At 44.7% G+C, this 26,216-nt stretch overlaps 1 protein-coding gene across 4 annotated transcripts in view; it reads left to right on the plus strand.

Moving 5' to 3' along the window:
* Positions 1–26,216, plus strand: part of LOC121549486 (ankyrin repeat and sterile alpha motif domain-containing protein 1B-like) — a 277,377-nt gene that overhangs the window by 108,055 nt on the left and 143,106 nt on the right. For all 4 annotated transcript variants that reach the window (XM_045212863.1, XM_045212862.1, XM_045212865.1 and 1 more), the window contains exons 10-11: positions 466–576; positions 7,195–7,326. In XM_045212863.1, the coding sequence (XP_045068798.1) occupies positions 466–576; positions 7,195–7,326 (243 nt within the window). The remainder of the gene's footprint in view (positions 1–465; positions 577–7,194; positions 7,327–26,216) is intronic.

Raw genomic sequence — 26,216 nt, forward strand, 5'->3', positions numbered from 1 at the left:
ATGCTTGTGGTGATAAAACAATTCCCCAAGTCAATAAATTACCACCCTACTTTACCCTACTCTACCCTACTCTACTTTACCCTACTCTACCCTACTCTACTTTACCCTACTCTACCCGACTCTACTCTACTCTACTCTACTCTACCCTACCCTACCCTACCCTACCCTACCCTACCCTACCCTACCCTACCCTACCCTACCCAACCCTACCCTACCCTACCCTACCCTACTCTACCCTACTCTACTCTACCCTACCCTACCCTACTTTACTTTTACTCTACCCTACTCTACTCTACTCTACCCTACCCTACTCTACCCTACTCTACTCTACTCTACTCTACTCTACTCTACTCTACTCTACTCTACTCTACTCTACTCTACCCTACCCTACCCTACCCTACCCTACTCTACCCTACTCTACTCTACTCTACTCTACTCTACTCTACTCTACTCTACTTTACTTAGGAGCTCTGCCAGACCATCTCATCCCATTCACATTCCATGGACAGCTTTGGCAGCGGCCACCTCTCAGACGAGGAGCGACGCAGCAATGGCACCCTGAGCAGCGTCAGAAAGGTGGGCACCATTTTGGATCAGGGAGGGTGGATGGGACCAGGGGTAATCAAGGGGGATGTGTAGGGTGAGGAAAGTTTTTGCAATTTTGGGTCTGGGGTATCGTACAGTTGGATTGTTATTCATGGTCCCCCAGGAATGGATTGGAAAACAATGTTCTACTGCAGTGCTCTGGGGTCCATTGCTGTAGTAGCATTTAGTCACCAGGTGAGGGCAGCCTCAGACAGGCTGTAAGGCAGAAATGTATACTGAACAAAAACATAAACGCAACATGCAACAATTTCAAAGATTTTACTGAGTTACAGTTCCTATAAGGAAATTAGTCAATTGAAATAAATAAATTAGGGCCTAATCTATGGATTTCACATGACTGGGAATACAGATTTGCATCTATTGGTCACAGATACCTTTAAAAAAAGTTAGGGGCGTGGATCAGAAAACCAGTCAGTATCTTGTGTGACCACCATTTGCCTCATGCAGCGCGACACATCTCCTTCACATAGAGTTGATCAGGCTGTTGATTGTGGCCTGTGGAATGTTGTCCCACTCCTCTTCAATGACTGTGCGAAGTTGCTGGATATTGGAACACGCTGTCGTACACGTCGATCCAGAGCATCCCATACTTGCTCAATGGGTGACATGTCTGGTGAGAATGCAGGCCATGGAAGAAATGGGACATTTTCAGCTTCCAGGAATTGTATACAGATCCTTGCGACATGGGGCTGTGCATTATCATGCTGAAACTTGAGGTGAAGGTCGACGGATGAATGGCACGACAATGGGCCTCAGGATTTCATCATGGTATCTCTGTGCATTCAAATTGCCATCGATAAAATGCAATTTTGTTTGTTGTCCGTAGCTTTTGCCTGCCCATACCATAACCCCACTGCACCATGGGGCACTCTGTTCACAACGTTGACATCAGCAAACCGCTCGCCCACACAATGCCATACAGTTGCCCGGTACAGTTGAAACCGGGATCCATCCGTGAAGAGCACACTTCTCCAGCATGCCAGTGGCCATCGAAGGCGAGCATTTGCCCACTGAAGTCGTTTACGACGCCACACTGCATTCAGGTCACGACCCTGGTGAGGACGACGAGCACGCAGATGAGCTTCCCTGTTTGTGCAGAACTTCTTCGGTTATGCAAACCCACAGTTTCATCAGCTGTCCGGGTGGCTGCTCTCAGATGAACCCGCAGGTGAAGAAGCCGGATGTGGAGGTCCTGGGCTGGCGTGGTTACACATGGTTTCCGGTTGTGAGGCCTGTTGGACCTACTGCCAAATTCACTAAAATTACGTTGGAGGCGGCTTATGGTAGAGAAATTAATATTACATTCTCTGGCAACAGCTCTGGTGGACATTGGACATGCCAATTGCACGCTCCCTCAAAAGTTGAGACATCTGTGGCATTGTGTTGTGTGACAAAACTGCACATTTTAGAGGGACCTTTTATTGTCCACAGCACAGGGTGCACCTGTGTAATGATCATGCTGTTTATTCAGCTTCTTGATATGCCACACCTGTCAGGTGGATGGATTATCTTGCCAAATGAGAAATGCTCACTAACAGGGATGTAAACAAATTTGTGCATAACATTTTAGAGAAATACTTTTTTTGTGCATATGGAACATTTCTGGGATCTTTTATTTCAGCTCATGAAAAATGGGACAAACACCTTACATTTTGCGTTCATATTTTTCAGTGTAGAACGTCCTCCTTCCTTCCATGAAGCAACCACTGATCTGACATCACTGGATTGGTGAAAGCTATGTAATGGAATCCTTGCTTTACATCAAATCAGTGATTTTGTAGGAATTCACTTGAAGGAAGGCAGTAAGGTAGGAAGGAAGGGTGCATGTTTTAGTATTAGAACAAGGCCTTGGTCAGCCTAGCTTCACCCCTGAGAGCTGATGGGTAGAAGGACTTTCGTCGTGGCAACAGGTTTCGAGTTTCTTTCATTTCCACAGAGATTGATGCCTGTGGCGTTTGGCGCAGCACACTAACAGGAATTGATCTGGTTTGAATCAAACCACTGCCGCTGTGTGTGTGTGTGTGTGTGTGGTGTGGGTGGGTGGGTGGGTGGGTGGCTTGATGGAGCGACAGCCTCTGGGCAGGCCTTGGCCTTAGTTTAACAGAAGCACACACACGTCTCAATCAGTCACACACTGAGGCGACGATGTAGGCGCGCACACAAACACACACACACACACACACACAAACACACACACACAAACACAAACACACACACACACACACACACACAGAGCACATGTAATGGAGTGGGTTACATATGTATTCGATTTTGTGTCTTCATGGTCAGTGTCCGTATGTGTGTCTCTCATGCTTATTTATATGGTTCTTCATGGATCTGGATGTGTGAATATGTCCCCTGCGCACATACAGGCCTATGTGCTCATTTTGAATGCATGCCTGACCATTAGCATGACACACTGTAAATGTCAGAGAGGGATGCAGTGTCTGTTCCTCAGATAGACTGATGAAGAAAACATGGTCATCTCCCATATCTCCTGTATGACACACTCATCAACTTTCTGGTTACAGAGCTGAGGTGTAACCATAGAAATAGAGTTGGATGTCTATGGGTGTAGCCCACTGCCCTCATCGCTACATCTGCTGTACACTATGGAAGGGCCTTATTGGCTAGTAGCGAAGCACTTACTAAATAGAACAGGTCAACAGCCATGTCACAAATAGGTGTTCATCATGTTTGTCTAGTAATGATGCCACATCAACGAATGACGTGTCAATGTGTTAGACCTATACTGACATGGCATTGGTGGTCTATCGTTTATGTACTGCAAGGGACAGCCATGTCTGTTCTGTTGTGTGTACAACTTTAATGTCTCTTCCGTGACAATTCCATGATTGTCATGTGTGATTGTAAGATGACCATTGACAATCGACAACACAGTGAAGACCACACTACCATAATAGTAGCACACAACAAACCAGCTTTTCCCCACTAAATGTAGTACTCTGTAGTGTGAGAACGTCAGGGAGTCCCACTACTCTAGCCCCAGGCTTCCAACGGGCCTAGCTCTGACAAATCACCTCTACCGTTTAACAGAGAACAATAAATATTCATTAGATAGCACATGCTAATATTATTCCACCAAATGACTGTATCATCATTCAACTGAGCAGACCTGGAAGGACCAAGGCAGGCCTGTGTCCATGTTGAAGACTGTGTCCAAATGGCAAAGTAATGCCCTAGTATATAGGGAATAGGGTCCAATTTGGGACACAGCAAAAATAATAATGGTATCAGTGTTAAGGCCATCTAATAGACCTGAAGAGAGAGAGTGTGTGTGTGTGTGTGTGTGTGTGTGTGTGTGTGTGTGTGTGTGTGTGTGTGTGTGTGTGTGTGTGTGTGTGTGTGTGTGTGTGTGTGGACGTGTTTAACTATTCTTGTGGGGACCAGAAGTCCCCACAAGAATAGTGAACGAACAAAAATGTGACCAACTGGGGACATTTTGTTAGTCCCCACGAGGTCAAATGCTATTTCTAGGGGTTTTAGGGTTAAGGTTAGAATTACTTTTAGGGTTAGAATTAGGGTTAGGGTTAGGAGCTAAGGTTAGTTTTAGGGTTAGGAGATAGGGTTAGGTTTAGGGTTAAGGTTAGGTTAGGTTTTTGGGTTAGGGTTAAGGTTAGGGTAAGGGTAAGAGTACGGCTTAGGGTTAAGTTTAAGGGTTAGGGAAAATAGGATTTTGAATAGGACTGAATTGTGTGTCCCCACAAGCTTAGCTGTACAAGACTGTGTGTGTTTATGTGTGTGTGAGAGAGAGTAAGAGAGAGAGGATTGTTGTGTGTTTCGTAGAGTATGTCTATATTGCGTTTTTTTTTTTGTCTTTCCACAATCTCATAAAATTGGTGACCTTCTGGTTCTTCCATTTATTTTATCCAGCAATCTCTCTCTCACTCTCCTCCCTACTACATCTGCCCCTCTCTTGCTCTTTCTCTGTTTCCCCTCCCTCTCTGCCTCTCAATCTCACTGGGACCTTGGGCTTTCCCCCTGCATCATGTGGGTCACTGGTGTTGTCAGGAGACAACACCCCTCTCACAAAACCTATCTAAACATATATCCTCTTGGCAATATAGACCCTATAAAAAGGGTACATTGTGTGCATGTTAGTGTGCATGTGTGTGTATTATTTGTTTATTAGGATCCCCAGTAGCTTTTGCAGAAGCAGTAGCTACTCTTCCGGGGGTCCACAAAAAACACTAAACATGACAAAGTAACAAAACACTTATACACTGATAGACAAGGAAAATCACACACATTTTAAATACAATTATATACAAACAATACAACAAAATAAAATTAAAACAACAAAAAACATAATGTGTGTGTGTTTGTCCCCGCCGTTCCATGAGTTGTTGTTTTTTGAAGGTAATTTTGCTGTTTGAGTAATTGGAGATGGAAGGGAGTTCCATGCGATCATGGCTCTGTATAAAACTGCGTTGCTGTGAATTTGTTTTGGACTTGGGGACTGTGCAGATATTTTGAAATTTTAGTCATTTAGCAGACGCTCTTATCCAGAGCGACTTACAGTTAGTGAGTGCATACATTTTTCATACTGGCCCCCGTGGGAAACGAACCCACAACCCTGGCGTTGCAAGCGCCATGCTCTACCAACTGAGCTACAGGGGACCCCTGGTGGCATGTCTTGTGGGGTGTGAATGGGTGTCTGAGCTGAATGTTATTTGATTATGCCGACAGTCTGGAATTTTCGTCACAGTAATATTTCTAATTAAAACTAGGAGAAGCAGTTAATCCCTTGTCAACCTTCAACCAGGGAAGACTGGCATGCATGTGGTTGATGTTAGTTCTGTATGTGCAGTTAAGGGCAAGGCGTGCTGCTCTGTTTTGAGCCAGCTGCAGCTTTGGTAGGTCTTTCTTTGCCGCACTTGACCATATTTCCGGACAGAAATCAAGATGGAACAAGACCAGAGTCTAAACAAATAGTACAGTTTATTTTTGTGTCAGAAACGCAGAACAGACCCCTCCCCATCTTCACAACAACTTTGTCAATATGACTTGCCCACGATAATTGACCATCCAATGTTATACCAAGGAGTTAAGCTTCCTCAACTTTCTCAATGGTCACACGCTTTTGTACAACTCCAGTTGAGGTTTAGGTCTAAGAGAATGTTTTTAACCAAATACAATGCTTTCAGCTTTAGATGTATTTAAGAACAGTTTATTATTAATCACCCATTCTGATACTGACTTTAACTCCTTATTTAGAATTTCAGTGAGCTCACTGGCTTTGAGTGCTGACATGTAGAGTGTGGAATCATCAGCATACATAGTCATTCTAGTTTCGTGTAAGACCAGTGGCAAATCATTTGTAAAAATAGAGAAGAGTAACGGCCCAAGGCAACTGCCCTGAGGGATACCGCACTGTACCTATCTGATGTTAGAGAAGCTTCTGTTGAAGAACACTCTCTGGGTTCTATTGGATAAATAACTCTCCAACCATGTGATGGCAGATGATGTAAAGCCATAGCAAGTGAGTTTCTTCAATAACAATGTATGATCAATAACATCAAAGGCTGCACTGAAATCTAACATTACAACTCCAACTATCATCTTATTATCCATTTATTTTAACCAATCGTCAGTCACCTGAGTCAGTGCAGTACAAGTTGAGTGCCCTTCCTATATGCATGCTGAAAATCAGTAGTTAACTTGTTCTCTGAAAAATAGCATTGTATTTGGTCAAACACAATTACCTCCATCAGTTTACTAAGAACAGGCAGCAAACTGATTGGGCGGCTGTTAGAGCCAGCAAAGGGTGCTTTACTATTTTTAGGCAATGGAATAACTTTAGCTTCCTTCCATACCTGTGGACACACACTACTTTAGCCTTTGGTTAAAGATATAGCAAATAGGGGTGGCAGTCTGCTACCAATCTCTATAGTTTCACATCAAGGTTGTCTATACCTGGAGTCTTATCATTATTGATGGATAAAAATTGTTTTTCCACCTCTCCCACACTAACTTGACCAAATTCAAAACAGCAATCCTTCGCTGTCATTATTAAATATTTTATACCAAAATATGATGGTTCATTGTTGTCATTGCACTTCTGAGTTTTTCCACTGCTACCGTTATAAAGGACCCATCAACTTCAGTGAACGATGGAGATGAATTGGGTTTTCTGCCCATGATATCATTTAAGGTACTCCAAAGTATTTTTCCATTGTGTTTTATGTCATTTATCTTTGTTTGGTAATATACTTTCTTCTTCTTTTTGTTAAGTTTAGTCACAACATTTCTCAATTTAGCAGCCTGACTTGTTTGCCACTTCTTTTGCATCATTTCTTTGAACCATAACATTTTTCAATTGATCGACCCAGTTCTCAAAGTTTCTTAACAGGTGCATGCTTGTCAACAATTGGCATAAATAATTTTCCAAATACTTCCAGTGCTACATCCGGAGTCACTTCCTCATACAGATCAGACACATTTTTTACATCTTCAATATTGTATTGTGTTTCTCTGTAGTGACCTGGAGTAGGTTTGTGTGAGATTCAGTGTGTGGTTTGGTGAGTGTGTGTTTATATGAACAGTGTGTATTGTATCTCTCTGCAGCGGCCTACTCCCCCACTTCCCCCGGCCCAGGAGGAAGAGGAGGGGGAGAAGAGCTGTGGCCCTGCTGGGTTCTGGGAGGCCCTCACACCCTGCAACGGCTGTCACAACCTGGGCTTCTCCAGCCTGTCACAGGTACACACACACACACACCTCCCCCCTTCACTTGTATTCCTACATTCCCTCTTCCTCCTGTCATTAATAAAACTGATAAGCATTATCATGGAATGCCAGTATAATATGCTATAATTGCCCTGTCTCAATCATAAGTGCCATCAAAGACACTCCAATGGCCTGTTTCACAGTATATATGTCTCGTTGTCTCTGACACACTCAGTTAGTATACATCACCCTGCAGAATGCAGCGGGGCTGAGCCATGTAGCAATATGTTTATGTATTTGTACGGCTAATAGAGCTCAGTGGATGTTGTCTTCCGTTTTGCGCTTGGTTTGTATTGTCGTTGTGTTGCCGTGAGAACCGCAAAGTATCTCTCTCGGCCATTTGCTCTCTTTCACTATCTATCTTTCTGACTATTTTCTGACTATTTATCTATCTTTCTATATATCTTTCTGACTTTCTATCTTTCTGACTATCTTTCTCACTATACATTTTTCACTATCTATCTTTCTGAATATCTTTCTATCTCTCTTCATTCCGTTTCTCTCTCTTTCACTCTCTTTCTCTCTCCCTTCATTTTTCTCTTTCTCTCGTTGTCTCCAAAACGGGGAACAGCATCAGTATCCAGTCTCCCCCTCTCTCCCCTCCTTCTATCCCCTCCCTCTCCCCTGTCCTGTCTCCCCCTTCTGTCCTCCATCTCCCCCTCCTGTCTCCCCCCTCTGTCCTCCCTCTATCCCCCTCCTGTCTCCCCCCTCTGTCCTCCCTCTATCCCCCTCCAGTCTCCCCCCTCTGTCCTCCCTCTCTCCCCCTCCTGTTTCCCCCCTCTGTCCTCCCTCTCTCCCCCTCCAGTCTCCCCCCTCTGTCCTCCCTCTCTCCCCCTCCTGTTTCCCCCCTCTGTCCTCCCTCTCTCCCCCTCCAGTCTCCCCCCTCTATCCTCCCTCTCTCCCCCTCCTGTTTCCCCTCTCTGTCCTCCCTCTCTCCCCACTCTGTCCTCCCTCTCTCCCCCTCCTGTTTCCCCCCTGCCTTGGCTAACCATAGCTAATGACAGCAGATTAAGCAGTTAGCAATAGTGGGACATGGATGACAGCAGTAGAGACTGGTGACATTTAGACAAATACTGTGTCTGGCCCACAGCCTGGCTAGAGTTACCTATCTATCAACACCTGGTGGGGGATGATGGGCCTGGGATGGATTAGCAGAGCCTACCTTTTGGATTTTGAGTGTGTGTGTGTACATTTTGTTTTCAACTAGCCTTATTTTCTTTTCAACTAGCCTCATTTTGGTTTCAACTTGCCTCATTTTGGTTTCAACTAGCCTCATTTTGGTTTCAACTAGCCTCATTTTGGTTTCAACTAGACTCATTTTGGTTTCAACTAGCCTCATTTTGTTTTCAACTAGCTTTAAATTGGTGTCAACTAACCTCATTTTGGTTTCAACTAGCCCAAAATTATTTCTCTGCCCCCAAGGCAATCAGCTCCCTCCTGATTGGATTGTCACGGTGGCCTCTCAACAAGGGAATAATCTTACTGAGAGTCTTATAACAGGATGCTTCAACTCTAGTCCTGGACCTTTCAAAGTGTGTGTTCAACCAATCAACTACTCATCACAATCTTCACAAAATATCCATCTATGTTGTGTAATTTTAGAGGTTAAATTGTAAGTAAGAATGCTTTTTCTGCTCCAATGTAGACCACCAAAGCAGACTTTCTCCACACCTCCTCAGTCTCTCTTTTTCTCTCCTCCATCTGTTCTTCTCTCCTTCCTCCTCTCATCCGTCCGGTTTGTCAGATTGTCAGAGTGATGGCAGTCCCACTGGGCTCTGTTCTCTTCCTCTTTTTAAGTGGTGGAAATGTCTCTCTCTCACTTTCCACTCAGTTTCACTTCTTAGCTTTTTCTCCACAACTTTCTTTCCCTCTCTCTCTCTCTCTCTCTCTCTCTCTCTCTCTGTCTCTCTCTCTCTCTCTCTCTCTCTCTCTCTCTCTCAATCTCTCTCTTTCTTTCTTTCTTTCTTTCTCTCTTTCTTTCTCTCTCTCTCTCTCTCTCTCTCTCTCTCTCTCTCTCTCTCTCTCTCTCTCTCTCTCTCTCTCTCTCTCTCTCTCTCTCTCTCTCTCTCTCTCTCTCTCTCTCACTCATTCCCTATTGTTCATCAGCCCACATTTCTTTCTCCACATTTCTCTCACTGTCTGACAGAAGTGTGTTAAGCGCTGTATTGATCGCCGTGGTAGCGAGGTCTCAGCTGCCACTCAAGCTGTCAGTCAGAGGGACGGACTGTACTCTGATGTGTGAGGGTGACACTAAAAGGCTGCAGAGGGTGACTCTAAAAGGCTGCTGTGTGCGTGCGTGCGTATATGTGATAAATAGAGAGAGTAGTAGAGTGAGGGAGTTAGAGAGAGAGAAAGAGAGAGAAAGAAAGACAGAGAAAGAATGTGCAGATTTAGTTGTAACCCCAAGACATCATCAAATAAGTGTGTACGTCTTTCATTGCCACAGCTCCTATATATGGGCATTAAGAAGGTGGCAAACGTGTCATTCTCTGTCGCATGTCTTGCATATGTGTGTGCGTGTGTGTTTGAGCAGAGGGGGTTCCATCTCTCTCTCTCTCACTCTCTCTCTGCCTCTCTCTCTCTCTTTTCTCTCTCTCTCGTCACACAGACGTGGATCCTCTCCATGTGAACGCAGACTGATGCCATGACAACCAAGGACCACTTTAGGTGTCTGTGTGTTTGGTAAAGCAGTGCGCAGTTCCTTCAGCTGAAAGTACGACGACTTAGAGAAAAAAAAAGTTGGACCTTTGTCACTGTGGAGCCCCTGCAGAGAGAATGATGGAGAGAGAGATGGGGAGGGAGAGAGGGGGGGAGGGAAAGCAAAGGGTTCACACGGTTGCTAGGCAACACAGAAATTCATAAAGTAGCATGCGTGGGATATCCGCCCACTACAACCATTGACAAATCTGTACAAGATCAGATCAGGTGCGTCAGAGCACTGCGCAATATCAGACACAAACACACGCATACGGAAACACACACCCACACACATACGCACAGGAATGCACGCATGCTAATTGGGCCTAGTGCAGGTTGGGAGAATCCAGGGTAAATGAATGGAGCTGGAAGGGTGTGTGTGTGTCCAATGCTGGAGCCATAGTAAGCTGTAGTGACTTTGTCACGCCCAGTCATCCTCTCGTCATCTCGCTAGAACATTCTGCTGACAGTGTCAGGCACTACCCTTGGGTTTCTTAGAACCGCTGGGAGTGTTTGTGTGTGTTCCCCTCCGGGTTGCAGATAACGCACATCTCCTGACTGAGTCCTCGAGGTAAACCGGAAAAGAAAAGAACACTGATGTTCTGGAGGTCTGATAAAAGAGAGAGACTTAGGGAAGAGAGGATGAGGAAGAGGTGGGGTCAGACGTTTGAGTCATAACCAAGATCAAATTGTTTTGATGAAATATAACTTTTCACTTTATTCTTATACAGACTTCAATACACTTGAATAGTTTTCATATGTGACTATTGATATTTAAATTTAAAAATGTAAAAGTAATGTAAATGTAATGTAAATGCAGTTGAAGGAGGGCTGTTCAGGTGGTATTGGGGGTCCTGTGTGGCTCAGTTGGTAGAGCATGGCGCTTGCAACGCCAGGGTTGTGGGTTCGATTCCCAAGGGGGACCAGTATGAAAATGTATGCACTCACTACTGTAAGTCGCTCTGGATAAGAGTCTGCTAAATGATTAAAATGGCAAAAATGTACAGGCTGTCACTGGCCATGAGGAGATAAGTGTGCGTGTGTTTGTGTGTAATTACATTCATTTCTCATGGCTAATATTTCCTGAGAATGCATTAAATAATAAATCAAGCTTTATTTATACAGGGCACTTCAGACATGGAATGCAACACAATGTGCTTCACAGGAAAAAACTAATAAACGATTAAAATAAAAACTGAAATATTTACTACACAACAAACATAAGAGGATAAAAAACAAATGAATAACAATAACAACTGAATGACTAAAAAGCACCCTATGGAAAAGCAAAGCTAAAAAAGTGTGTTTTAAGATCTCTTTTAAATATGTCGACAGTTTCGGCCCCCCTCAGGTTCTCTGGCAGGCTATTCCAGAGGCTGGGGGCATAGTAACTAAATGCTGCCTCTCCATGCCTCTTGGTCCTAGGCTTTGGGATAGTTAAAAGGCCAGTGCCGGGGGACCTGAGGGACCTACTGGCTACATAACTTAAAAGCATGTCTGACATGTATTGGGGTGCACAATCGTGGATTGATTTAAAAACCAATAGAAGAATCTTAAAATGTATTCTACAACTCACAGGCAGCCAGTGCAGAGACCTTAAAACCTGTGTAATGTGTGCTGTCCATCTGGTCTTGGTCAGTATCCATGCAGCAGTATTCTATGTTTTGCAGTTGACCAATGGCTTTATTGGGTAGACCAGACAGGAGAGTATTACAGTAGTCAAGCCTGCTTGTAATAAAAGTATGGATGAGTCTCTCTGTATCAGCCTGAGAGAGAAACGGCCACACCTTGGCAATGTTCCTCAGGTGGTAAAAAGCTATTTTGGTTGGAGGAAGTTGTGAGCCATCCAGCCTTCCTGTGAGGGGAACGGCACCTCCGTACCTTCAGGCTCTGATCAGTCCCTACACCCAAACGAGGGCATTGCGTTCATCCACCTCTGGCCTGATGGCCCCCCTACCTCTGCGGAAGCACAGTTCCCGCTCAGCCCAGTCAAAACTGTTCGCTGCTCTGGCACCCCAATGGTGGAACAAGCTCCCTCACGACGCCAGGACAGCGGAGTCACTCACCACCTTCCGGAGACACTTGAAACCCCACCTCTTTAAGGAATACCTGGGATAGGATAAAAGTAATCCTTCTACCCCCCCCCCAAAATACTACTAATAATATTAATAATAATTGATATATTTTAAAGTGGTTGTCCCACTGGCTATCATAAGGTGAATGCACCAATTTGTAAGTCGCTCTGGATAAGAGTGTCTGCTAAATGACAAAAATGTAAATGAAAATGTAAGTATTTAATTCACTAATACAGTCTAATAATTTATCCGTGGAGCTTAATCCTCTAATGACACAGAAATGTAAAGTTGTGTATCGTCTGCGTAGCAGTGAAAATCAATGCTGTGCTTTCTGATAACACTGCCAAGGGATAACATACAGTATATAAACTGAACAGTACCGGACCCAAAGTCTAACCTTGTGGAACGCCACATTTGATATGTATTTCATCTTAGTTATGTTCACCAAGGGTGACAAAAAACTCTTGACCGGTTAAATAGGTCCTAAACCAATTTAGAACTGGACCAGAGAGTCCAACCCACCTCTCCAGTCGGTCTAAAGGACATCATGGTCAACAGTTCTGAATGCAGCACTTAAATCCAAGAGTACAAGGACAGAAAGCTGTTTGGCATCTGTGTTGGCTCTGTAGCTCAGCTGGTAGAGCACGGCGCTTGTAACGCCAAGGTAGTGGGTTCGATCCCCGGGACCACCCATACACAAAAAAATAAATAATTATGCACGCATGACTGTAAGTCGCTTTGGATAAAAGCGTCTGCTAAATGGCTTATTATTATTATAAGATCATTTACCACTTTAACTAAGGCTGTCTCTGTGCTGGGCCCGAAAACCAGATTGGAATTTTTCTAAAAATACAGTTGTCACTTAAAAAAATCATTTAGCTGTTTGAAAACCAATTTCTCCAGAATTTTGCTTAAGAATGGAAGGTTGGAGATTTCCCGAAAATTGCTAAGAGCTGAACAATCTAGATTACTTTTCTTTAGAAGGGGTTTCACCATAGCAGTTTTTACTGCAGTGGAGAAAGTTCCTGTGATTAACAATAGCTTGCACTTCTTCAGATATGCAATTAAAAACTGTTTTGAAAAAGGTGGTGGGGATAGGATCGAGAAGGCAGGTAAAAGGCTTAAGTTATGATATCACTTTCCTGAGCATGTCTGTGTCAACCAGGGAAAATAAATCCCTAGTGCCTTTGCGTGGTAGGCTAGGGCACATATCATCAAACTTCTGATCAGGTCTTGCTTGACTGATACCCAGCCTAATGTTTGTTATCTTATCTCTGAAATATGCCGAAATCACATTACATTTAGATGTGGAGGAAAGTTAACATAGGTTTGCGGGGGTAGGATTTATCAGGCCATCAATGGTCGGGAAGAGCACTGTCTAATTATTCTAATTATTAATGATCAAGTTAGAAAAATTAGCCTGTCTGGGATTTCTAGTTGCCTTGTTATAAATACCAAGTTGCTCTCTCAGAATATCATAATGGACCTGCAACTTTGACTTTCTCCACTTCCGCTCTGCAATTTCTCTTTAATTTATTAGTTTCCTCACTCATCTCCGTTTGGATGTGGCCTTTTTCAACTTTACTGGAGCTATGGCATCAATGGTTGCCTTTAATTTGCTATTAAAGTTATCAACTAAATCAACACAAGAAGAAGGCAGAATGGGTGGTGGAGTATTGTTCATACACTCAATAAAATCTGTATCAACTTCAGAGGTAAGATAGCGTTTCTTAATAATGTGTTCAGTATTACCCTGTGCTATGGGCAACAAGGTAGGCGAAAATACAGACAGGTGATCAGATAAAGCAACATCAACAATAGAGGATATGTCAATAGAAAGCCCCTTGGTAATAACCAGGTCCAGAGTATGGCCGCGGTTATGGGTGGGCCAGGTAACATGTTAGATAAAGTCCATAGAGCTCAAAAGATTTGTAAGTTCAATGGCCTTGGAGTCAGTCTTTTTGTCAACATGAATATTAAAATCGCCCAACACAATGATTTTATCATAGTTCTGAAGGACAGTAGACAATAGTTCAGAGAAATCAGTAAAGAAAGTGGGGCAGTGCTTTGGTGGCCTATACAGGGTTATGGAGCACATGCACATGCACTCTACACACACGCACATTGTAATATTGTTGTATTGTGGTATTATACATTTTGTATTGTAGATATGTTGTGGTGTAATAATGTTATATGATGTACAGTACTGTTTTATCTTTTGTTTTATAAGTGCCTTAATGTGTTTGGACCCCAGGAAGAGTAGCTGCTGCCTTGGCAACATCTAATGGGGATCCCTAATAAATACAAATACAAATACAGCTTTGCTATAGGAGGCATTTAAAACGGAGATTTGATTTGCCTGGGTTACAGCAAGGTCGGTGTACTTAGAAAGCAGGTTTCCTTTTCTCGCAGCCGAGCTAACAGCCGGAGGATCGCTTCCCTAAGATGCTTGATGGTGGTGCATTTAGGGCAGACAAATCCCTGTCCATTTTCCAGTTCCACCTTATCTTCATCTTGTGGGAATCATCTCACACCTGAAGCATTTGTGCCCAGCTGTGGATAAAAACACTGTTGGGCTAGCACTGCTACTGTTAGCCTGCTCCATTTTCATGATGGCTAGCAGCTAACTGCTACTTAACAGGAATCCGGGACACAAACCTATGGTCCTAGCCGTAAATACAAACTATAGGTAGTATTAAAAACGATTTAATGAAATCTATTTCATAAAAACAACAAACTGAGTGTAGACAGTACACTGTTCTGTTGCACGCTCTAATGTCGTCTTATCAGAAATATGTGATCATGCTTTTGCAGCTCGTATTTATGGTTGATGCATTGTGTGTGTGTCCGCGCAGGCGGTTGTGTGTGCTTATGAGCGAGCGTTTGTGTGTGTATGCGTGCGTCATAACTCTCTCATAAACCATACGACCAATACAGTTAGTTTATGATTGTTACCGTGGCTAATATTTATGTGCAACACTATTTATCTTCCCTGACATTTCCATGTTAAATATTCATACATTAGCTAATACAGTTAGCATGAGATTGGTTCCCACTGGCTAATCCTTCTAGGAAATTCAGCATTGTCACACAACTCAATGTCTACTGCTAAGGTTCAGTCTCGGCTGGTGTTGCTAATGCTAATGTTGGCTATGATGCTATTAGATGATGTAGTACAGTAGTAGCCTATGTGGGTTCTACTTTGCTACTTATTTTCATCAGTAATATTCAATTGACTCCAGATAAGTACACTAAGTTCAAATATGCAACACAGTTGACCAGTCCCAATAATTTTTATTTTTGTCATTTAGCAGACGCTCTTATCCAGAGCGACTTACAGGAGCAATTAGGGTTAAGTGCCTTGCTCAAGGGCATATCAACAGATTTTTCACCTAGTCGACTCAGGGATTAGAACCAGCGACCTTTCGGTTACTGGCACAACGCTCTTAACCACTAAGCTACCTGCCGACACAGATATCCTTCTAGATACTGTACAGTGCCTATAGAAAGTCTACGCCTCCATTTTATTGCGTTAAAAAGTGGGATTGAAATAGATTCAATTGTAATTTTTTGTCATTGAGCTACACAAAATACTCCATAACAAAGTGAAAAATAAATTATATACAGTACCAGTCAAAAGTTTGGACACACCTACTCATTCCAGGGTTTTTCTTTATTTGTACTATTGTCTACATTGTAGAATAATAGTGAAGACATCAAAACTATGAAATAACACATATAGAATCATGTAGTAACCAAAAAAGTGTTCAACAAATCAAAATATATTTTATATTTGAGATTCTTCAAAGTAGCCACCCTTAGCATTGATTACAGCTTTGCACACTCTTGGCATTGAAACTGCTTAGGGATGTCACTATGAGGCCATTGATGATTTTAAAACCGCTACAGAGTTCAATGGCTGTGATAGGAGAAAATAGACATGCAAAACAGCTACTCAGATCAATGGCTGTGATTGGAGAAAATAAACATATGCAAAACAGCTACAGAGTTCAATGGCTGTGATAGGAGAAAATAAATATATGCAAAACAGCTACAGAGTTCAATGGCTGTGATAGGAGAAAATAAATATATGCAAAACAGCTACGGAGTTCAATGGCTATGATAGGAGAAAATAAACATATGCAAAACAGCTACAGAGTTCAATGGCTGTGATAGGAGAAAATAAACATATGCGTATGCCATCTTCTTTAGTGCACTTATTCACAATCCCAAGCCATTGCACAAGAAGTCCACTGCGGTTCAAGGCAATACTCAAGGGCATTGTAGTTTATTATGATTAATTTAATCTCCCCTTTAAATTAGACCTATTTAATGTTGAGTGGTTTTTGGGTACAGCAGTGAAAGTAGCTTTGGGAACACTCTCTCGCTCTCTTTTCTCTAACCCATCTCTCCTCTCCTAGGCATCCCCGTCTACCTATCTCCCCCCTCCCTCCCTCCTCTCCCCCCATACTTAGGGTCCTCACTGCATCATATATACTTTGTGAGCCGTCCTAGAGAGCCATACTGACTGAGCCACCCCAGGCCTTCATAACCAGGTAATATACTGTACGACCCGTCATATTTTATGATTCAGCTCTGTTCCTCACAAGTGGTGATAATGAAGTTCCTGTGGAATCCAAGTGGAGGCAGAAATCATCTCCTTCGAAAGGGGCTTTCCTGCAGTATATGATCTGCTGCAGTATCACATGATTATAGGAATGGCCGCTGGATACTGGTGCTTGGTGTCATCGGAGGGCTGAAGAAAAAGTCAGAGACCTACACTAGCTAAACGAGGACTGAAAAACAAGTTAGAGACCTGCACTAGCTAAACGAGGACTGAAGAACAAGTCAGAGACCTACACTAGCTAAACGAGGACTGAAAAACAAGTCAGAGACCTACACTAGCTAAACGAGGACTGAAGAACAAGTTAGAGACCTACACTAGCTAATCGAGGGTGTTTGCAGGTGTTTTTCTGTTGTTAAGTTGCGTCAATTCTAATCTGGTATTAGGAACAAAAGAGGTCAACACGACTTCTAAGATATACTAGTATTTTAATTAATGCAAAACCTTCAATGGTAAATATGATGTTCGTATATACGGGTCCACTGAAATACCACGCAGGGTATTCTGAGAACTAAGCCATTGTTATGACCGGTGCCGGACCCGCCACCGGTGGAACAGGCACGGGCCGTGCCGGACTGACGACGCACACCACTGGCTTGGTGTGGCGAGCAGGAGCGGGCCGAGCCGGGCTGACGAAACGCACCACTGACTTGGTGCGGGGAGCAGGAGCGGGCCGGACCGGGCTGACGAAGCTCACCACTGACTTGGTGCGGGGAGCAGGAACGGGCTGTGCCGGGCTGACGACGCGCACCACTGACTTGGTGCGGGGAGCAGGAACGGGCCGGACAGGGCTGACGAAACGCACCACAGACTTGGTGCGGGGAGCAGGAATGGGCCGGACTGGGCTGGCGACGCGCACCACAGACTTGGTGCGGAGAGCAGGAACGGGCCGGACAGGGCTGGACGAAACGCACCACTGACTTGGTGCGGGGAGCAGGAATGGGCCGGGCCGAGCTGGCGATGCGCACCGTAGACTTGGTGCGAGTGGCAGGAACAGGCCGGACCGTACTGGGAACACACACCACTGGCCCTACGTGGGGATCAGGAACAGGCCGGACCGGACTGGCAACACACGCCAGTACCTCTCGCCGTGCCTCTACATCTTCCACCCCCTCTTCGACCAGTGGCCCCCGTGAACCTGGCGGCCTCCTCTGCCAATCCGCTGGGCCGCTCTGCCGCGGTCTCCTGCTGGCCCGTCGTCCACGGCGTTAGCCCCCCCCTAAAAAATTTCTGGGCTTCACTCCTACCCGTGGCCAAGGTCTCCATGTCCCTCGCCAGCCGTTCGCCCTTCTGCCACAATGTCAAGCCCCTCTCCTCCTCATCCGGCTTGACCCAGTCGAGGAGGCGAAGGAGATCTGTTAGAGATCTCCCTGGCGATGGCTCCTGGACACGCTGCTTGGTCACATCTTGGTGGTTTCTTCTGTCACGATCGTCATCTACAGAGGAGGACCAAGGCGCAGCGTTGAATGCGAACATTATATTTATTAGAATGATCACACGATCAAAATAACAGACGAAAACGTGATGTCTCTGGTTACATAAACAAACCAAATAAGAACAAGAAACCACAAACACAAAGTGAAAGACAGACAGTTAAATATGGCTCCCAATCAGAGACAACCAGCTGACACTCGTTGCCTCTGATTGGGAGTCACTCAGGCCAACATAGAAATACAAACTAGACCCACAACCTACAACACAAAACATAGAAACTAACACCCTGGCTCAACATACGAGAGTCCCCCGAGCCAGGGCGTGACAACATGTCCTTGAGTATGATGGTTTAACAAAGAGGCAGTGTTCGTGTATGTGAGAATCACAAGTTCTTATCTCCTCCTACCCCCTAACGTTCCTCACATGAATCACAGCTTGTTATGTGAAACAATTTATATCAGTACAGTACAAACCCATTATGTTTAATCATTAATGCATTCCTTCTAAGCTAGTCATCACATCTAGACCCCCACAATCCCCCTTTTCACACCCACTGGGTGTGAACCCAAAACAAGAAATTTCAGGGAAATTCAGGAATCCCCCTATTGACACCCTCTAGGGTGTCACTCATTAAAATACAATACAAACAAAAATAATCACACTTTTATTAATAGGCAATAATGATAATAAAAAGGCCTTCAGTCCTTCCATCTACACCCACTTGTACTAGGCTGGCTATCAGCCACCCAGGAACTTCAAACCTTCACATAAGGAAAGACAAACATTCACAATGGTTAACTTGATTAATAAAGCATAAAACACAGGATTAATAACACAAAACACAAGATTATTAAAACATAAAACACAAACAGGGAAGTACATTTTGGCCCCCTTTAGACACCCTCTAGGGTGTCACTCCACCAAGCCTGGTAGGTCATATCCTTCATTCCTTAGGTCGGAGTCTGGGATTGGGCCGTATCTCACCATCTGTTGGGAAACCGCCTGCTCCATCTCCTTTCTCACCAACCCTCGGATACAGGGAATAAGACAACATCCACAAAGAACAAGTATACCCATAGAAGCTATAACTTCACCCAGAATAGTTACAACAATAGTTTTCCATTTACCAAATATGTTATCAAACCAACCGTTTAGGGAGCTATCAATACCAGAGTTCTCAGCCAGTTCGTTCGCCAGCGTGGTGAGTCCCTGAAGCGCTTTGGTCACGGACCCGTCCGGTGCTGTATTGTTTGAGATTAAAGTACAGCACATAGATCCAAACAGAACACAAACTCCGCCCCGCTCAGCCAAAAGCATATCTAAAGCTATTCTATTCTGCCATGCCATTAAGCTAGTTGCCGCTGTCTGCTCAGCTAATCCCTTTATTGCATCACAAGTGTGGTTTATAAATCTTTGCTGGTTATAGTAAATATAATTTATCCAATCTACGTTTTTATTAATTGTTGACCACCAGAAAAGACTTGATTCAAACCCAGCTGCGATCTGATTCCTAGCTTTGAATTCTTCTGGAACCCCTCGGGGTACTCCTATCCCATCAATATATATCCTTTCATCAAAGGATCCCGGGAGGAGGTCCCACTTTCTACGTGACAACTCACCAGTCTCTGACACGTTTGATTGTTTGCGTATGTAGGTGAGTTCACAATCTGTTATCACCACACAACCATCAGATGTCAGCACGGGCCTGGTTTTGGTTCCTAAAATCCTCTGGCTGCAACAAAGAGGAGAGGTTAGTCATGGTCTTTTTAGTTGTGACATTCTCTGTGTGGGAGCAGGAGCTAAGATGCCCTACCCTGTATCCTATCTTACTAGTCCTAGAAAAACAATAATATGAATCCCCTGAGACTTCAAACGGAGGCAACCTAGGTCGGGGTGACTTTGTTATCGGGGGATACAGATAGTGCAAGTTACTATAAGACTCCTTCACCACATTCCCAGGTGGCTTGAACAAATTAATAATGGAGGATAAACCTGACGGAGAGTTAAAGCCTGTCAAGGGGAACGGAGTAGTTGTTAACCTTGGTTTGGCTGTCCCACAGGCATAACAGTCCTCTTTAGACATAGTTCTTGCCGTATACTGAATCCATTCCAACCACAGGTTAAGATCTCTATACCCCGTCTCCACCTGTACTACTTCCTTCAGGTCTATAGTTTGCACTATCTTCACCACAGCCCCAGTCTCACTACCTCCCTCAGAGAGGTTTACTCTATAGGGTGCCCCAGTTGAAGAGGATATCTCACTTGTCAGGTCTGTAACCTGTTTTAGCGTAATTCAGACTTTCAGACAGTACCTACCCTTATATGGGTCGCACTGCCATTTCTGGTAATTCCCTATTTTCACAATACTACACCTGTCCTTTGTCACGTTCGTTGAAGGACGAGACGGACCAAGGCGCAGCGTGATATGCAATCATGTTTATTGACGACTAAACACACGACAAAACAACAAATGAAACGTGACGTCCAAGGTAGACAAATAACATACCTAACACGGTACAAGATTCCACACCCCACTAGTGCCAACAGGCTACCTAAGTATGGACCCCAATCAGAGACAACGAGCTACAGCTGCCTCTGATTGGGAACCACCCTGGCCAACATAGATCTAAACGATCTAGAAACTAACATAGACAAACCCAACACAGAAAATACACACCCTGACTCAACAAATACCAGTCCCTAGAGTCAGGGCGTGACAGTGCCCCCCCCCCCCCAAAGGTGCGGACTCCGACCGCGCCACATAAACCTAACAGGGTAGGGGCCGGGTGGGCATTCCGCCTCGGAGGCGGATCCGGCTCCGGGTGTGACCACCACTTACTCTCCACCTCCCCGTTGCGCCCCTGGTCTGGTCTGGACCTTGGCGCGCTGCTTCCTCTCTCCTTCCTCCCACGAAGTACCATGCCCTGTCTGGACCCTGGTGTGGGAGACCCCGAACCTGGAGAGGGGCTGACGTCTGGGTCTGGACTGGAACCGCTGACTGGAGCTGGACCCGACGACGGTGGATCGAACTGCTCTGGCTCCAGGGTGGAGCCGCTGACCGGAACTGGATCAGGCACCGGTGGAGCGGACTGCTCTGGCTCCGGAGTGGAGCCGCTGACCGGAGCTGGACTGGACCCCGGTGGAGCGGATTGCTCTGGCTCCGGAGTGGAGCAGATGACTGGTGCCGGACCAGGCACTGGTGGAACAGGCACGGGCCGTGCCGGACTGGACACACGCACCACTGGCTTCGTGCGGAGAGCAGGAACGGGCCGGACTGGGCTGACGATGCGCACCACTGGCTTGGTGCGGGGAGCAGAACAGGCCATACCGGACTGGCGACGCGCACCACTGGCCTGGTGCGGGGAGCAGGAACGGGCCGGACTGGGCTGACGACGCGCACCACTGGCTTGGTGCGGGGAGCAGGAACGGGCCGTACCGGACTGGCGACACGCACCACTGGCTTGGTGCACGGGGCAGGAACAGGCCGGGCCGGGCTGGCGACGCGCACCACTGAGTTGGTGCGAGGGACAGGAACAGGCCGGACCGGGCTGGCGATGCTCACCACTGGCTTGATGCGAGGAGCAGGAACGGGCCGAACCATACTGGGAACACCCACCACTGGCTTAGTGCGGGAATCAGGAACGGGCCGGACCGGACTGGCGACACGCACCACTTGATTGGTGCGAGGAGCGGGACTGGGTTCCTTCATTAACCCCCGCTCCTTCTGCTGCCTAACCAGCTCCTCTCGCCGTGCCTCTACACTTTCCTTCTGTTCCCTCTGAACCAATGACCCCCTTAATCTGGCGGCCTCCTCTGCTAAATGGCTGAACCGCTCTATCGCGGCCTCCTGCTGCCTCGTCGTCCACGGCGTGAGCCCCCCCCTAAAAATGTTTTGGGCTTGTCTCTCCCCCGTGATCATGGCCTCCATCCCTCTTGCCAGACTCTCGCTCATCTCCTCCCAAGTCCATCCTCTCTCCTCGTCACGCTGCTTGATCCAGGATTGGTGGGATCTTCTGTCACGTTCGTTGAAGGACGAGACGGACCAAGGCGCAGCGTGATATGCATTCATGTTTATTGACGACTAAACACACGACAAAACAACAAACGAAACGTGACATCCAAGGTAGACAAATAACATACCTCACACGGAACAAGATCCCACACCCCACTAGTGCCAACAGGCTACCTAAGTATGGTCCCCAATCAGAGACAACGAGCTACAGCTGCCTCTGATTGGGAACCACCCTGGCCAACATAGATCTAAACGATCTAGAAACTAACATAGACAAACCCAACACAGAAAATACACACCCTGACTCAACAAATACCAGTCCCTAGAGTCAGGGCGTGACATCCTTAAACTGTGTATGGAGATTGACATATCCCCCCCGCTTGGCATGAGCAACTACATAGTCCCAGGATGTACATGGTGACATACATATATATCTCCCATCCTTTACGATACTACCAGCCAGTAGTCCCCAACTCGTCCGCAAAGACCTCAAAAGGTGATGTCCTTCCCTAAAGTCCCTAGTACTTCCCCTTTCCCTACGTCTAGCTGTCTCCTATGCCTTCGTAGACTGTGCTCAGGTATTATTTTATCAACTTGTGTTAGGTTAACTACTACTTCTGGCGGATCAGGAGGGTTTGAGTGTGTTAGGAATATGGCCCCCACAATCAGACAGCTACCTACCGTCAGGAGACCTGTGAATCCCCACCCTCGCCCTGAGAACATGTCAGACGCCAGAGGCCAACCCATTGCTTTACCTTCTATCGAACTCACACAGGGATGATCAGACAGGGTAAGGGAATCTTCGTTAAGGAGCCAACCCCCGAGCCCTAGTGGTGATCGGTTCTTTCTCCTAACTCTGTGTTTGTTCGTCAGGTGTAGCTGGGTTTACCTTTTTGCAGTGTGTGACATGCACCCAGGTGGATCTCTCAGCTATTCTGCTGGCAAAGGCAGTGACCAATATAACCTGATAGGGCCCTTCCCAACAGGCCTGCTTCCAGTTTTTCTTCTTTAGGGACTGGATGCTCACCAGTCACCTGGTTAGATAGAGTGGGTCACCTTCTCCTTTAGTTCACCTGTGGGGCACACAACCTCTGACATACGGGTGTGGTTAATAAACTATCTTCACACATACATGTTCAGCTCTCAATTTCTATTCTTGTTGGGTTTTTTTTAAAAGTATTTTGTCCTCTCCTTCTATATTTTTATTATTTAATCCTACCATCCCCCTTTTGACACATGATTTGCCCATGTGTCAATATTACCACCTACCTAAACAATCACTTAGGTAATATTGGTAATTCATTATCCAATTGCCATCCATCCACTCTCTCTTCTGTTATTTTATGGTTCAAATCATATATATTATTACCAAATTATAATCTTCATCACACTTTTCACAGTATTATAAATTACCCTCAACTTAGTAAAATAAACTATCTTAAAGTCCTCCTCTCATGCCTTTAGAATTTACTAGTGTGGATGATTAATTAACACCAGAAAGTTAAAACCGAGTTCAGAGGCCATTGAAATCATTCAACGAACTGTTCCATCCCATAGTATACTAAACATTACCATTATTCTACATATTTCATAAATGTTAGTTATCCCAAGTGTTCATTAAGTCCTCATGACATTCATTCTCATAAGAAATCATATATACCCCAAACTCAGCCAAAACCTAAAAAACTCCATAAAATTCACTGTGCGTGCTCCTCTAAGACCTATCACCCTTGACCTGCTGAAAACCCCCCAAAATTGAAACAACAAGGCTTTATAAACATCATACTTGATGTGTTATTTTTTGTTTGAAAAACCCAATTTGAAAAATAACAACCACAAATAGCCAGGCCTCACTTTGGTAGCTCACTTTTATGACCTAAATACTGCCTAACTTCACTACTGCGCCCCCTAGCCCTGGGCAACATTCCAATGAGATGAGCTAATCTCTTTCTCCTGGTTATAATCTAAAGATGGTAGTACACACAAAACATGATACAGATATCCCCAGTCTTAACCCATCAATCATTGTTTGTATCAATCTAATTCCTCATAACTAATCCATAAACCTACTCAAAATTCCCAGAGTATACAATGATTATTTAATTGATTACCCTAACTCTGCTACATGTGATCTCATCTCAAATGATCCATTATCAATTATTTGATCAACCCCCTAGGAAAATCTGTCTCTGTCATATTTAATTTTTTAGCCAATACAATCACGGTTACATCAAATGTAATGCAATGTCTATATTAGGGTGTAAGTTAAATGATTCCTGTTGTGTTTTTCAGCTAAACGTTTTATATCCCTCAGTTAATGGTATTTTCTCCCTAATATATCTTCATACTCTTCCTCTTTCCCTAAATGAGATTTAATCCCTTGCCTTTCCTCTACTATCCTTCTATCATTACTCGATCAATGATAATAACTGTAATAACTATCAATAATAATTGTAATAACTATTACACATTACATTGTGCCCTTTTTCTGATAATGTTATAATTGTAGCCTATTCCATCACTTTAGTTTAAAATATAAGTTTGTTTATTTAACAAATCTAGGACCCACCACAGGCTTGCGCTATTCCCCCAGCACAACAGCCAATGCCACTTGCATCCCCTGTTCCCCGTAACGAAAATAAATTATCATTCTAAAATTTACCAACTATTTGTATACACCACTGGCGTCAAGCAACCCATCGAATAAAGTAATAACAATTAGAATTTATCAAAGCACTGCCTTCCAGTCAAGCATTCAGACCTCCACTTGAAATCCCACAGCTCAACCCAACTCGCTTGACTGTCTCAATTTTTTTTTCTCCCGCTAACCAGAGCCATAAATTATTCTCCTTTGTCCTCAACTCAATTTTCACAGCTCTATCGCCATTTCAGTTCGCTATTCAATTTCTTTAACTGTTCTCTCTGATTAGGCCCTAATTAATAAAACAAATACTTATTTGTTATTTAATAAATATTTAATGATATTCCTAACATTTGAACTACGGGGAAGGCGCGGGGACCTTGTAACATAGTTTCATAGACCTTTCTAGAATACTTATACTTAAGCTATCTAATTCAACCTTTCACATTTCTCAATCCACATAGTAATCTAGGTCTATAGCCCCAATGTGAAAGCTTTACCCACTGTCCCTACCTGTGTTCGAACCAGGGACCCTCTACATACATCGCCAGTCACTCCACACATTCCGCGATGGTTTCAAAGTAAATAATTCCAGTTCATAGAGCAAGTGACGTCACCAAATGAAAACTGCACTAGCTTTCACCTCATTCAGCAACACAAAGTAATGCTCTCTCTCCCTTCACCCATTCCCTATTGAATAAGTGAGTCTTTCTATTTAACCCCAAAACACGCTACAAATCGTCCATTCAACATTACCAAACCAAATACTCAGTAGCATCCGGTCACCACCCACACCAGCCGTTGAATTCACTCATACACACAGACTTCACCTCATGCCACCGAAATGCCCAACAAAACATAATAGTTCAATGGAGCCCCCTATTGGCTCTCCACTATTTATACATTACTTCTATAACCACATTAGTTATGGTCCGATTACCCATTAAACCTTATCACATGATCAAACAACGGCACAACCTTAAACTCATATGGGGCGGCAGGCAGCTTAGTGACCAAAAGCACCGCGCAAACAACCGAGAGGTCGCCGGTTCCAATCCCCGAGCCGACCAGGCGAAAAATCTGCCGATGTGCCCCTGAGCAAGGCACTCAACCCCAATCGCTCCCATAAGTCGCTCTGGACCAGAGCATCTGCTAAATTACCAAAAATGCAAATGTAAATATTCTCTACTTTCTCACCCATGATGTACGTCTACGTTCGGGTGAGCAAGTTCATACGTATATATCGTCAGAAACTCACAGGTACCTCTCAAACAATCGCCCCGTGGTGTTCCCAGCCAACTCCCAGTCTTTCCTGACTCCAACAGCCACACTCTCGCTGTCTCCAGCCCCTCCCCTCCTGTGTCCAGTCGGAACAGGCTT

This window comes from Coregonus clupeaformis, unplaced genomic scaffold (genome assembly GCF_020615455.1).
Source record: "Coregonus clupeaformis isolate EN_2021a unplaced genomic scaffold, ASM2061545v1 scaf0058, whole genome shotgun sequence".
Taxonomy (NCBI): Eukaryota; Metazoa; Chordata; class Actinopteri; order Salmoniformes; family Salmonidae; genus Coregonus; species Coregonus clupeaformis.